Genomic DNA, 15,344 nt, shown 5'->3' with positions numbered 1-15,344 from the left:
ATGGCCACATCTTTGACAAAAGTCTGAAATATATTTAAAATATCATATATATCAAATTTTTCAAGCAGAACTCATCATTAATAAATAATTCTATAGAAAGAATTTTTTTTAAAGTTCTTCGCTTTTATCTACGTTGCTTGACGACTCTTTTATTCATAATAGTCTTCGTTGCTTTAGGGCATTATTCCAGGGAATACAGCTCCATTGTGGCTGTTATTTCCTCAAGTGAACTAAGATCAACTGTAGAAAGATGGCTCTTCGTTTAATCGCAAAAAAATATTTTCATTGGCGGCATCTTATTGCAGTGCACCTGAAAAAAAAGACAAGATTAACTAGGTGAAAGATAAATTTAATGTTTCAGACAATCATATCTTGCATTTGGCATCAAAAAATCTTAAAATGGCTGCATCTTTGACAAAAGTCTGAAATATATTTAAAATATCATGCATATAGATTTTTCAAATAAAACTGATCATTATTAAATAATTCGATAGAAACAATTTTTTTTTTTTTTTTTAAGGTTAATTGTTATTCAAGTTAATGTTCAAGAATCTGGAAATGGAAAGACGTTCAGCTTGTTCAGATTTTGGAAAATTTTAATAATTATAAATGTTCAGCTATGAAAATATTGTCAATGTTGTCATTTGCTAAATAAATGATAAATAAATAATATTGGTTTTTGGCATTCTTAAATGATTCAAATCTATCAGCCCAAACAATGGTACCAAGCAAAAAGCGCACAACGTTTAGACAAAGTACCAATGATAAATGCACGCTCATAACTTAGAAGTATTTTTTCAGACTATAAGAAGTAAGCAGGAGGCACGTCATGTTTCTCCCTGCAAGTTAAATTTCATTTAGATATTGAATGTATTTTAAACATTAAATGTTTACCTTCGGATTTTATGTTTCACTATTAGATAGTATACCATTCCAACGAAAAAAAAATTTCCGATCTCATTTTAACGTTGGCATTTTTAAAACATTAAAAAATCTAATGATGAAATTATAAATTGGTTGTTGCATTTTGAAAATAGCATGACGATGGTGCAAAGCATCTGATTCTTATGCACCTTTCCTCATGTTTGTCGAAACTGTTTATCGTTTCTGTCTGGTCTCGAATAAATTCTTTAGATGCGACTTTAGAGGTCAAAAGAATTGAATACTTTGCCAGAGTTTGGCTTTGCAGATACAATGTGACCAGGAGTGCAACAGAATATTCTACTGAAATTTCAAAGTTTGTTGATGTTACTGCAATTGTTCACCTGATTTATGATAAACACATATAAAACTAAACATGCCAAGTAATTAATTGTAATAAGCAAAAACCAACTAATGTATTTCAGGTAAAGAAAACTGAACTAATCTCCAAAATTTATTGGAAATTCTTTGAATCTAAACCAAAAAATTGCATATGATGAAAACGCTAATCAATTTTCCAAAGAAATCGCATGAAAACGAATGCAGTTATTTGTCATTTTATTACTTCGATTAAATATCTTCAGTTTTTTTGAATGGGAATGTTCTGAAGCTTCAATCAAGAAAGGCATTAATTATTTTTATTTCAATAATAAATAACAATAACAAAAAGGCTTTATTAAATATGAAAATCAGTCAATCAAATTATGTAATACGAACAGATGGCTATTATCGATTATCGATGAAACAGAGGAAGAACAGGAATAAATCAAAATTGAGATTTATGTGCTGTCAGTATCTTCGATTCTAAAATCCATAGGAAAAAACGAATTTACTTGTCAATTGCTAATGTGACTTACAAAACATATATTAATTAGTACCTCAAGTTATCACAAAGATCAGGTTTTCCAATATAATCTAGCCAATGATAAATGATAAATCCCATAAGTTCGTCATAATATTTAAGTTGATAAAATAAAAGTCGAGAACGGATTACAATCATTTTTAATTTCCATGAGTATAATTCATATGCTTGCAGATGTTTTCATCTGTGATAATTCCGGGAAAACATTAATTTATTCCAGTAATAATTTTTTTTGCAAAATTGTCTTTTTTTTCTTCAATCATTTATACTAAAGATTAATTTTTTTCCTCATTAAATAATACAGCTTCATCTTTTTCCCAATCAATATTATGGTTTGATTTTGAAACACTGAAAATTAGTTAGATGAAAAATTGGTAATTACTGATTTGATAAATCCTTTCATTCAGCAAGGATAAAGAATATCCTCAAAATTGATAATTCTAGGAAAACATTAATGAAATCGAAAAAAGCATTGCAAGAGAAAAAACATGCTAGACTATTTTCTTCGTTTCTCATTTATAGAACTTTGAATCTGTGAGAGGCTTCAATAACCACAACCATAATACAAAACCAAGAAGATAAGAAAACCAGAGAAGAATACGCGTTGAACGCTTCGGATACGCATCAATAAGTGGTAGAAGTGGTAAACCCATATTGTTACAAACTGAATGACTTACAATCGGTGCCAATATATGGCCTAAAATTAATTTATTCTCAGTTATTAGCACCAAAAAAGAAATCTAAAAAAAAAAAAAAAAAAAAAAAAAAAAACATAAATACATAAAGTTCCTATAATAAAAGAATAAGCCATTGGAACAATTTTTTGAGGTTCGGAATAAGTGAAAATGATAACAAAGAGCATTTCCAATTTCATGACAGTTTAATTATATTTAAATATATGATATGAAATACATGATAAGACGATTTAAGAGAGTTTAAATTCACCATGTTTGATTTAATAAGAACATATCTATGTGTCTTACGTAATCTAAGATCGATTCAAAATACACTCACGAAATTTCGAATTTCCAAAATTTTTATCTTAAAAATGATAAAAGATACCTGTGCGAACGAAAAGGAAGGTTGCATATGCACCAAAAAAATATGAATAGGATGTTTGAAATGCTGGAAATAAAAATGAAATAAATGAAAGGAAAAGAAAAACAAAATAAGCAATTAAAAGGAATGATTAAACATATTGCAACAAATAAATGAGTAAAAATTAATAAAAATAAACAAGTAAAAAAAAAAGATTCTTCATTTTTCTTAATAATATAAGTAATGGTTACTTCTAATCTTATATTCATCCGAATAAATAAACTTTTTTTGCTTTTATCTATTCAGTAGATATGTTATAGTTTCTAGAATAAAATTATTTGTTGAATCATCAGGATGCTCGAACTAGCATCTATTCAACAAATCTTTAATGGAACATATCGACTAACGTTGTCAAAGCAATATTTTAAGTAGAGTTTGCATTAACATTCGAAATATAAGATATTGCGATTGAAACAATTTGTATATAATCTTATCAATGATCATTTTTTTTTCCATTATATCACAAAATTCAAGTTACCTCTACGATTGATTGCCTCATATTTGGTATAACCTTTCTTCATATCATCAAAAATATGATGAAGATGACTGAGAGCGAATGGCAATGGTGCAACAAATATTGTTACAGTTGATGATAAACATTGTAAAATTAAGGTTGATGCACAAGCACGAAATGCTACCTCTTCTGTTACCGGTGCCTTAAAAAAAGAGAGAAATATTTGAATAATTTAGCTGTTTAAAAAAGAGAAAAATCATTAACTGTAATAGCGATAATTCTTTTCTAACTTACTAATAAAACATCCCGAACCCATACAATATTTCCAGCATTTCGTTTTAATTCATCCAAATCTGAAAGATCAAAAAAAATAAAGGTTATTATTTATTGAAATTTAATTAAACCAAGTACTGTTGAAACAAGTTCAATTTATTGTATCGTACACATTCGGACTCCACATATATTCCACGAATTTTTTTAGGAGTAATAGTATGAAAATAAACAAAACTAATTGTTGTTTTAATTATAAGTTAATCAGTAGATAAATAAAACAAAACTGAAGTGAATTAATTGCTAATATCACTTATCACTAAGAAATTTGACCGAATATTTTTGATGAATGGTTGTTTAGTACTATTTTCGTCTCATTTTCTTTTTTTGATTCTGATAACAACAATTTTAAAAGCAAAAAAAAAAAAAAAATTAAATCACTAACGAAAGAAAGACCAGAAGTTATTATCAATGTAGATCATGACCCAGTTGCCCAAATAGCAAATACATGTTAATAGTGTAGGTAATATGCATGCTGGGTAAATACCTCGAGTATGTATTCCCATCACTGACAAAGGTGACTCATGATGCTAAATGAAAATAAATAAATGATTTTTTAATTCATTATGACAGCTAACATATTGTATTCTTCTACTTGGTCGTTTTTTTTTTTCCTTTAATTTCTTGTTTCATATACTTTATTTGCAGTTTTTAAAGTCAAATATCTCTTACTTAACTGACTTATAAAACTTTAATGAATTATCAAAGAATAAAAATAAAACTATAGGACTGTAAAATAACTAAACTACCACTTTAAGGTTTTCTAGAAAACAAAACTTGTTTTCTTTGTTGTTTTTCACGAGCTTGTTTTATAGTAGAATCTAAGTAATATTGCATGATAAGTTTTGTTATTGTATCAAACAGGAAGATAAATTATTAAACAAAAAAAAAAAATTTATTTAAGAGCGATTGAAAAAAAAAAAAAGATAAATGTGAAATTAATGCTTATTACCTTGCATAATACAGCATATGTGCATGCAATACTGATAATATTATTTAGAACAGCACCAAGCAAACGTCTTTTAATACTATGTGGATCATCTCGATCAACGCCATAAAAATCAAATGCATAGAGAAGTCCAACATAGGATGACGAGATCACTGTTGCCAGTGATAAGTACAATAAGATGCTCATCACTTCAGCATAATTTATCTTTTCAATACTACATCCTGAAAATGATTAAACAAATTCCGACATTTATAAAATCAAGGTTATTATGATTCATATAACTAACAAAGTCCGAATAATATTACATAACAGATGATAAAACATATCAATAGTTCAATCATAAGACGAAAATAGTGCTAATTATGCAATTAACCTTGAATATCTAATATGTAGATAACGTTATCAGCAAGAGTACAACAGTTAGATAATTATAAATATCATAAATATTAATTTCAAAAATATTTATCTAATCTCCAGATTCGTTAATGTAAGAGATGCAATTAAGCATAAGAAGATTTCTTCTTAAAAAAAAAAAAAAAAAGTTCTCAAGAAACTTGCTTCTAAGTCTTTCGGTAAAACGGGAAGAAAAGAATGAAGGAATTTGTGAAGGAATTTATGATAAGCAAATTTAAATAATACAAAACAATTTGCGCATTTAGTTCTATAAGAAATTTTTGTTCTACAAATGAAAATTTGACATATATAAAATTTCGAAATTAAAACAAGCCCAAATTCCTTACTTTTCGACTACTTTGCTATTTAATTTAAATAACTAATGTTTAATTGATTAATAAAATAACGAATATTTTCTACTGCTTAATCATCAAAAAACAAAAAGAAACATACAATCAAAATTCAAATTGACAATTGTGATATTTTGCCATGGCAACATTTATACATAAAGATTGTTCGAGAAAACATAACGTCTACAACGGATATTTTACTACAGTTATAAAAAAATAATCTATAAAATGGTAAATAAATCAATATACAACAAATTCAATACACTTCTAAAGACAATTTCTAGTCAAGGCTATTTTTCACTAACAATTTACTTATTTATATTAACTCTGATAGTAGAAAAAAATTGCCTTATACATAATGGTTGTTCGAGAAAACAAAAACGTCTACAACGGATTTTAATTTCAAAATCTACTTCGTTTTATGACAAGCATAAAAGAATTCGAGGTTTAAAAGAAGTTTTAAGAATAATAATTGTATATTGATGGCGGAATGGGGAAGAAGGATGAAATATGAAAAAATATAGAAATTAATTTTTCTTCCGGATTTGCATATTTAAAGAAATAAAGAAATGGAAATTTTTCGTAAACCAAAAAGTCAATTTGCTTATTTAAGTCTATGTCAGGATTTTTAGTTGAATGACTTAAAAATATTTTTTCTTCAAGAAAAAAAAATTAAATCCTTTTCTCCTCTCAAATTGCTCACTTTTCCTTGAAATAAACGCTAGACAATCGATAGGGAAAAAAAAAATATATAGGCTATAAAACTGATAAATTCAATAACTTTTAAAATATTGTCACGGAACAGTAAGTGTAAACGAAAATATGTTTCAGTGAGTAAAATGAAGAAAACAGACGAAGTTTTTGTTCCGGTCAATTTTAATCAGGTTTTAAAGATGACGATCAGCTTACTATCAAAAGAGAAAAAAAAATGAAATGCATAGTTAATTAGATAGAAAAGTTCATTCCGTTAATCTCCTAGAATAATTTAATGAGCAATTTATCAAAAAAAGATTTAAGAAATGAGGAAATCAAGTAGCGTTATTAATACACTGAAATTTTATGAAAAAAGATTTAGCATAAAATTTATAAGACAAACTGAAAAATAATCACAATAACTTTTTCATTTCACAAAATAATTTACAATGAATTGAAGCGAAATCATACCAAATGAATGAAATGGATTATTAGTAATGAGTAAACTATGAGGATTTAATCAATTAGAATTAAATTGATTATTCTGTTAATTTATAACATAAATCATAATAAGTAAATCGTAATAAATAGTAATTAATTAGACTCGTAATAAATTGTAATTAATGATGAAGTAAATTGTGCAAACTATATAACATATATCAACTATGAAAAGTAGCACAAATTTTAATATGATGTTAATTATATAAATTTTTTTTTGACTGAAAAAAAAAATTATCTTAATTAAGATTCGAAAGAAAAATTTTTTGAAAAGAAAAAATTTTTAAATTGACTCAAAATATGAGCATTTCTTTTTTTTTTTTTCTCAAATAGATCTTTTAAAAATTTAATTAGTAGTGTAAATGTATTAAAGAAAGAAAAAAAGCATGTATGTATGAAGAAATGAATAAAAATGATAGAATATAAACAGTATAGTCTCGATTCTCGGTAACATAATTATTTGTTAATTTAATAGTCTTATTATAGTTTCGGAAAAAAGGAACAAGGAAAAATGGTCAAGGATTATAAAAAGTTCATTGAAATATAAATATATTCATATATTTAATTATACTGATTCAATTAACAAATGGATCTCCCCATCCCTAAATTCTTCTATTTTTATTTTCTATTTTTAAATTTATGAAAAGTTAACTGTAACTATGTCGTGTATTTATTAACTGAATCACATAAGATGATGCTATGATGTATAAATGGAAGTTAAAAATTTCAAACTTTTTTTGCTTTTCTTTCATTCATTACAAGTTATCTTTATTTTTTGCATTTACAAAAATATGCAAAAAAAAAAGAAGAAAAGGTTTAAAAAAACTAAATTTTTGCATTAATTTTAGAAAATCTATTATTTTCATAAAAAAATGATAATTATTCCTAATTTCAAATGATTTTTTCTGGACTGCTATGTAGCATTAATTAATGGTAATGAAAATATGATCAAAACATCTTATTAATACGTAAAAAATAAAAAAGTAAATTAACAATATATAGCACTATGATAATCAAGACACTATGATTTTAGCATGAATGCAGAAAAAAGAAAAAACAAAAGTAAGTCTGGAATTAAAATATAGACATTGATATTGTTATCACGACGAATAAATAAATCTTCCATTGGCGGAAGAAAACACTATCACCACTAAATAATTTTTTTTTTTTTTTTTTGAGATTTATTATTACTAATGCTACTTCTACTGCTATTGTCACTATTACAATAACCGTGACACTGCGTTAAGTTGGTCAAATGATTAACTTTGAAGATTAATCATACACAGTAGTATTAATTAAACTAGGTTCAGAAGTTGAAGAGTATCATTATCAACTTATCTTTATTTTATAAAAAGAATTGAGGAATAAAAGATTTTGATTTGATTTTTTTTTTTTTTTTTTTTTATCAAGTGTTACTGAAGCATCGAGAGAAATTGATAATTTCTAGTTTTGAAATGAAAAAAAGTTGCAAAACGTTTAAATACGTCAACTAATATTTACATTTAAGCACCAAAAAAAAAAAAACACAAGCCTAAAATGCAATAAACTTGTGCGCACTATTTGTTATATAACTTTTCGTATATTTCGCATAGAAAATTCATAAAATAATACCAAGAAATAAGTTTAATTTAGAGTGAGATTCGGAACCATTTCACCACTCATTCAGAGAAAAAAAAAATTTGCTAAAAATAATGAAAGAAACTCCTAATAAAATATGAATGTATCACAGAATTTATATATTTACTGTAATATCACTAATAAAATTGCAATCATGGTATTAAAATAATCCTTCGAAAGTAAAATATTCATTCGATAGAGAAGTTCGAGTCAAACAAATCTTTTACACAGGTACTTTACCTGCCTGCTAATGTAAATGAAAAAAAAAAAAAAAGAGATTGAATAACACTAAAATTTAGTTGGGGAAAAAAATATTTGATGGAAAATATTCAAGAAAAGAAAAAGTGAAATGTCGGGATAAAATTTGGAAATAAACGATTTAATCGGATTAATCTTGAAGATCATTTTCAGGAAATACCATTGTTTAACATGCTGAATCATCAATACAAATATAATGGAGGAAAGTATGGAAAATTTCAACTATTTTGATTTCTCGTAATTACTTCAAGGATATATCATATTCGTTTTATTGTATCGTTTTATCGATTTTACCATAACTTATAAGGTATGAAGAATAGTTCAAAAGATTGATTCCTACTGATTAAAAAAATACAATGAGCGATAAATTTGAAAAATTGAGCTACTAAAATTCCGATTCATATATACCGATACACTTTTCACACATTCATAAAATTCTACATCGCCTTCATTAAAGTGAAAAAAATAAAGTGCAATTATTTAATACAAGTATAGACAACATTATCAAAATTAAAAGGAAAAGCAGTAATAATAATTACAATAATATATAGAGTTATAACGGAAAGGAAAAAACAATAAAAAGTCATGAACAGTTATGCAAATTTGCTAAATCAATGAAACTAAATAAAGAGCTGAATAAACACAATAGATGTATAAGAGTGGTGGTGTAATCTAAATTTCGACATGTAACAATGAACTATATTAATTAGCAACATTTTAAAAGCTTTAAGATGAACAGAAAATAAAAAAAAAAAAAAAAATGAAAGAATGATGCACTTGTCGTCTATATCAATTATCATTTAATTCGAAACAAAACCTTCTAAAATTTTTCTTCATTCTCCTATAAAAATTCCACTTAATATTCAATTCCAACATAATAATAAATAATAATAATTCAATTCTGCAATTATCAGAAAAAAAAAATGTAATTACGACTTAAAAGAGCATCAATTTCCTCCAGTACAAGCATAAGAAACATTTAAAATTCAAAAAGTATAATCAGTAGAGAGGGAAACGTTCAACCATCATATCGAGTAAGAGTTATTTTGTTTGGTTGTGTCATCATCCGAAGGTCGTGCCTGAAAAGTTAGGAAAGAATGAAAAACTGCAGACATTCTATAGCATTCATAAAGTACAAAGTATTTTGGTATGTAACAGAAAAAAACAAAATAAATACTAATGTGCAGTAGTCAATTACTGATTGAATTATGTAACTGCACTTCAACAGTGGATAATCATTATTATAAACTGAATCATTTAAAAAAAAAAGAAAAAAAAAACACGTAGAACATATGTTTAACTAATCTCAAGAAAAAGCTAAGAATAAAATGGAATAAAGCCTACTTCAGATCATCTGGAATCAAATCAGAAAATCTTTCGTTCAATCTATTTTTTATAACAGCATTAGCAGCAAGATCCTTCAGAGTTGGTCCTGAAACAAACTGAACCTGAATTAACCATTAGTTTTCTATAAATTGAAAAATCCTCAGAATACAAGAAATGGTATGATCTTTATAATAAATGGAATGCAAAAAATTTAGGTATTAAAAAAAAATTAAGGCACGACCATGAACGAACCGTAATCAAGTACATGAAGATCAGAGAGGTCACAAAGACCACTATGTACGGGATCCATTTTCTTTGAATTGGAAGGCCTGCAATGAATAAATGGTCATCATTTATGGAGTTACTGTACCACATATTGGAGAATTTACTTATTGCAAAATATTTTAAATTATTATTTTCTGCTATACATGACGGATTCCGTATTATTATCAAGTACTGCACATAAAATTCTCTTTTCTATTGAATTTTAAACTTCCCATCATGCTTAAATTTTTGCTTAAGCTAGCTAAATTAATAAGGCTTTTACTAATTTTCATATTTTTTATTAGCAGTTAAAGAGAAACGAATATGACGAAATTTTTTGAGACATGATATTTTTATAAAAATTAGCGTTAACTAACAGCGCTATATTCACTGAACTGTCATCGAAAAATTAAACATCGGTTAAGTGCTTTTCTAAAGTTACAGAGTACTTTTTAACAACAAGACTATTCGAACTTAAACATATGACAAGACTATCCGGTGACTTCCTTAAATTAGTATTTCTGGCTTAAAAATTAATCAACAGAAGAGGAAGAGGAATTTATGGTTGACAACAACTGCGACAACAGTAGTCTAATTAATTCGACAGATCAGTGTCGACCAGATCTACCAGTTTGAGCAATAAAAAAATTTAATCAACTGAAATTACTCTAAAGCTATCACAGCGAAATAAGCTGTACCACTTACATAGTACCACCAAACAAAAAAACGCGTTCACCAACGACAACCACACATTGTCTTCGCCTCGGTGAAGGACCAGTACCGAATGGTTTTAAACGACGCCAGCACGATGTTGCAGGATCAAATTCATGCAATTCGTTTAGATGCCGATTTTCGGTACCCAAATATCCACCAAATATATACATCTTATTATTACGAACCCCTGGAACATATTATCACAACTCAAAAAAACATAATAAAAATTCGAGATACATTCGAATCCGGAATTCTTCAGCAAACAGAATTTGGATGAGTCTATTTCACTTCACGCTTAGTTCTTAATATCACATGTCAACGGTATATTTTAAGAAAAAAGAAAAACTTGCAGGCACTATGACTTCGTCGACCACATGGACAATCACCAGTTACTTTTGGATCTTCCCAACGGCCTGTTTTTAAATTCAACACTTTGAGTACATCAGAATAATAATCTCGGGAGCTATGAAATGCACCATGCAAATCGCTACGTCCACCAAATATATACATTTTTTTATTAATGACACAAGCTGTATGAAAATCTCGCCACTGCGGCAATTCACCCTGCAATAATATTCTAATGAATGCAAACAAGAACAGTTTTAATACAAAAAAAGAAAAAAAAAAGCAGCAAAATAAATTCATATAAAATCGAAATAATTCACAGAATCATCCATGAGTCATTCATTTAAGTTCGACAGTTAAAGTATTAACACTATTTAATTTTTCTAATGGTATTAAAAATTTCATAAATTTTCCAAATAAATTATAACTCCAAAAACTGCATAAGATTTTTGCAAATCAAACATAATAGGCAAATGTTAACAAATAAAAACTGAATCTTCAATAATGATTATATTAATATCTTTTAAAGAAAAACAAATAATTTACCGTTGTTTTCAATTCATACCATTTCCTCTGTTTGAAATTATAAGCAAAAGTTTCTTGACTAAACCTGGAATCAACAAATTCTACGAAATTTTCCAATATTCAGTCAAGGCTACGAAAAATACCAATTACAAGTAAAGGTAAGAAAAACAGTATACCAGAAGAAGACGAAAAAGTGAAACAAAACAAACATAAAATAAAAGAAACAAAGTGCTCTCAATCAGTTAAGCATAAATCTGTTTTTACAGAAATATTAAGATAAACATAAATTAATAGGCAATACAAGAGGTAATATGCTTTCATTACCATCTAGCTAGCGATTACTTTAAAATCATCTAACTTATTCTGATGAGATGTGGTTAAACAAAAGCAGACCATTCGGTACTATCCTAATGATGAGTTATGAATTTTGATACCCACACCTTACAAATATCAAATAAAGAAAAGTATACCTCTGTGAATCTTCCTCAAAACCACCAAACATAAACATCAGATCATCAACTACCACAGCACTATGCCCATCACGTGCTGGTGGTGCTTCACCTTCAGAAGGAACCACTGACCAAGTTACCGCTTCTGAAATTAAATTATAACCTCAAAAACAAGTACGACTGTATATTTTGCATTAGACTAGGAAAAAATTGAAAACTCTGTATCATAGAAATTAAGAGATGTTAAATAAGAACTTCCCAAAACTGATATTTCGAAATTCTGAAATTAATCTTTTCAAAGACTGAAAACAAACACAAATTTGAGAGATATAAATCTCTCATGGCAAATAAAAACTGGTAAGTCGAATTTAGGAATTCAATTTCCTAATGCAAAATATTGTCAAGATTTAGTACTCATATTTCAAAAATTTTTGGAATTTTGTCTTTTATTCCTAAATCTCAACTTGTTCTATAAAGATTTGACTTTGAACTGATAGGAATTTTTAATAATTTTTGCTTTCAAATCTTCAACTAGTAAAAGAAAAAAGACAAAACCATACCTGGATCAAAGCAATACATCTTGGAACACGCACCAAATTCGTCATTTCGTCCACCCCATAAGTATGCTTTACCATTATATTCAACAACTGTATGACCATATCGTTGATATGGCCAACTATTCTGTGATACCGATGGATAAGCAGTTTCGCTTTCGCTATTATCCGTTCGTACCGTTAATTTACGCCAACGATAATTTCCTGATAATATTAATATTATTTTCGTCTCTTTTTTCTTGCAAAAAATATCAAGCAGGCAAAATGCATGAAATAAATAAAGCAAAATATTATTATTAGCGAAATCAATATTAAATCTTACGTGAAAGATAGAGGCATCAGATAGAAACCTTAGGTGAAATGACAAACTACGTGTCACCTTACGTGAAATAATAAACTACGCATCAGATAGGAAGGAACCTCAGATGAAATAATGAACAACGTGTTAAATGGGAATCTCACGTTAAACAATAAGCACCGGCGAAATAAGCATTATAGGTTAAGCAAGTACCACAGGTAAACTTATCAACTTTTAACCGGCAACACGTTGGCCACAATGAAACAGGAAGATTCACAAAAGGGCAATATATACGAGAGGTTTAAACTCTATTACGTATATTTACTACGTGTATTCAATACCACTAATTACACTACGTATATTTGATATACATGAAAAATTCAATCAATTTTTTAAATTAAACATATAAATTTGTGTAATATATTGAATTTTGAGTGTATATGAAAATAGCATTAAAATTTATATCATTTCGACTCAAAAATGCATTTAAAACAAATATAATATCCTTTTAATATCATATGATAAAGATATGATAATATAATAATGTAATAAATGTAGTAGATTAATAAATAAATGAATAAATATATTCATCAAAAAGAAAAATGAAATTTTAATTTAAAAAAAAAACAAACAAACAAACCGGTATCTAAAACGTGTACATCAACTGGCTGACTACCATCATAAAGTTCACCAGAACAGTAACCACCAAATGAATAAATTTGATCATTTAACGCTACTGCTGCGTGATTTACACGTTTTGGACCACCTTCAATTGTTATCGTCCAATACATTATCTGATGAATATATAATATTATTAGTAATTTAAATGATATTCGCATTCATTGATTAATTTACATACAGTGCTTTCACGTAAAACACGTATTTATATAGTAAGTGAGTAATAAAAAAGAAAAAAGTATAATTGATAGTATTTTTTTTTTTTCTTCAAATTGAAAACGAAAGAATATTTTGTTTTTTCTCTTTTCTACCTATCATTACTAAATCTAAACTATCATTTCTAGAGCATATTATAGGTGTAATAAATTAATTAACTTATTTAATTATTTATTCATTTTTAATTATTATTTTTTACTCATTTCATTAATTAATAAAATTATTGATAATTTGAACAATTATTTGCTTCAGTAAATTAAGAAAAATAAAATTAGGATAAAATGGTAAATTAATCACAAATAGAATTGCTTCAATGATTAATTCTATGTACTTAAGCAAAAATTACGTCAAAAAAAAAAAACAACAACAACAACAACTAGTATAGAACACGTAAACAAATGGCTAGCATACGATGAAAAGATGTAAAAATAAAAATAAAAAAAAGTTTTGTGTAAAGTAATTTTGCAAAAAAAAAGAAAAAAGCAATATACTTCGATACTCCAATATACTTTAAAAAAAAAAAAAAAAAAAAAGTATGTCAAAGCTCTTCTGCTGCTATCACTCATTTTCAGAAGAATTTCTATTTTTTAACTCCTCTTTCACTTTTCTCTCTCTCTCTCTCTCTGTCTCTCCCTCCCTCTCTCTCTCTCTTTTCGCTTTCCTTCTTGCCGTCTCTGTTCGAAAATTAATCGTAAAATGAAAATTACAGTCATAATAGTGACAATGTCATAATTCAATCAATCGATTAAAATATTTCCGAAATAGAAGAAAGAAAGAAAGAAAGGAAAAGTAATTATTCTAATTTATAAAAATTAATTAAAATTTTTTAAACTAATTAAATTAATAATGATAATTGATAGATAAATTCATCCATTCATTCATACAAAAAAAAAAAAAAAAAAGACTGGTAGAAGAGAAATTTAGATTTATCACACTCATTTCTTTAATTTATTTTATGAATAAGCATATGTATATATGAATTTGTTAAATTAAATACCTGTAATAAATGTTGATTTTGAAATTCTAAAATGTAAAGTATGAATGTTTCATTTAAATAATTCAATGAAAGAAAAAAAGTAGTAATATTTTAATTGCTTCAAAAATTTAGCTTATTAAAATTAAGTGTTTAATAAAATTTAAACTTTAAATAATATAAAGTAATAATAAATTTGTGAGCATTTTTATCAGACATTAAATTCTAGATAAAATTGAGAAAATTAAATTAAATGTAAAACAGGTTTTTGCATCCTATTATTCAGCATAAAATTTCAGTTGGAAATAGAATAACTGAGCAATTAGTTAATTAATTATTCAATTGATATATGAGAAATAATAAGATAAATTTAAAGGAATAAACTTTCTCACAAATGAAATTTATATAATATATCATATTATATTATATATTTATTTGCTCATATCATTATTATTTGAGCAAAATGACGAAAATCAAAAGCAAAAAAAAAAAAAAAAAAAAAAAAAAATGAAATGAAATGAAATGAAGGGAAAGGAAAAGGAAGGAGAAAGAATGTAATGAAAAGATTGTAAATATGAT

The 15,344-nt window shown here is 26.6% G+C and overlaps 2 protein-coding genes across 2 annotated transcripts; both read right to left on the bottom strand.

The window, feature by feature from the left end:
- Window positions 1–2,295: 2,295 nt before the first annotated feature.
- Bma-fce-2 (farnesylated-proteins converting enzyme-2, putative) lies at window positions 2,296–4,800 on the bottom strand (the record flags this gene model as incomplete). Its single annotated transcript, XM_043082481.1, has 6 exons — window positions 2,296–2,480; window positions 2,846–2,908; window positions 3,360–3,537; window positions 3,630–3,688; window positions 4,051–4,195; window positions 4,618–4,800. 6 exons carry the CDS (start codon window positions 4,798–4,800, stop codon window positions 2,296–2,298), a joined length of 813 nt encoding a protein of 270 aa, XP_042938415.1.
- A 4,641-nt stretch (window positions 4,801–9,441) lies between these two features.
- Bm4304 (Kelch motif family protein) lies at window positions 9,442–13,689 on the bottom strand (the record flags this gene model as incomplete). Its single annotated transcript, XM_043082480.1, has 9 exons — window positions 9,442–9,502; window positions 9,768–9,855; window positions 10,002–10,078; window positions 10,719–10,914; window positions 11,084–11,291; window positions 11,619–11,682; window positions 12,068–12,191; window positions 12,607–12,804; window positions 13,539–13,689. The coding sequence occupies 9 exons, from the start codon at window positions 13,687–13,689 to the stop codon at window positions 9,442–9,444; spliced, it is 1,167 nt and encodes a 388-aa protein (XP_042938414.1).
- Between the last annotated feature and the right edge of the window lie 1,655 nt (window positions 13,690–15,344).

Source organism: Brugia malayi, assembly GCF_000002995.4.
Source record: "Brugia malayi strain FR3 genome assembly, contig: Bm_v4_Chr4_scaffold_001, whole genome shotgun sequence".
Lineage (NCBI taxonomy): Eukaryota > Metazoa > Nematoda > Chromadorea > Rhabditida > Onchocercidae > Brugia > Brugia malayi.
The sequence above is the reverse complement of the archived record's forward strand: the minus strand, read 5'-3'. Positions and strand labels throughout refer to the sequence as shown.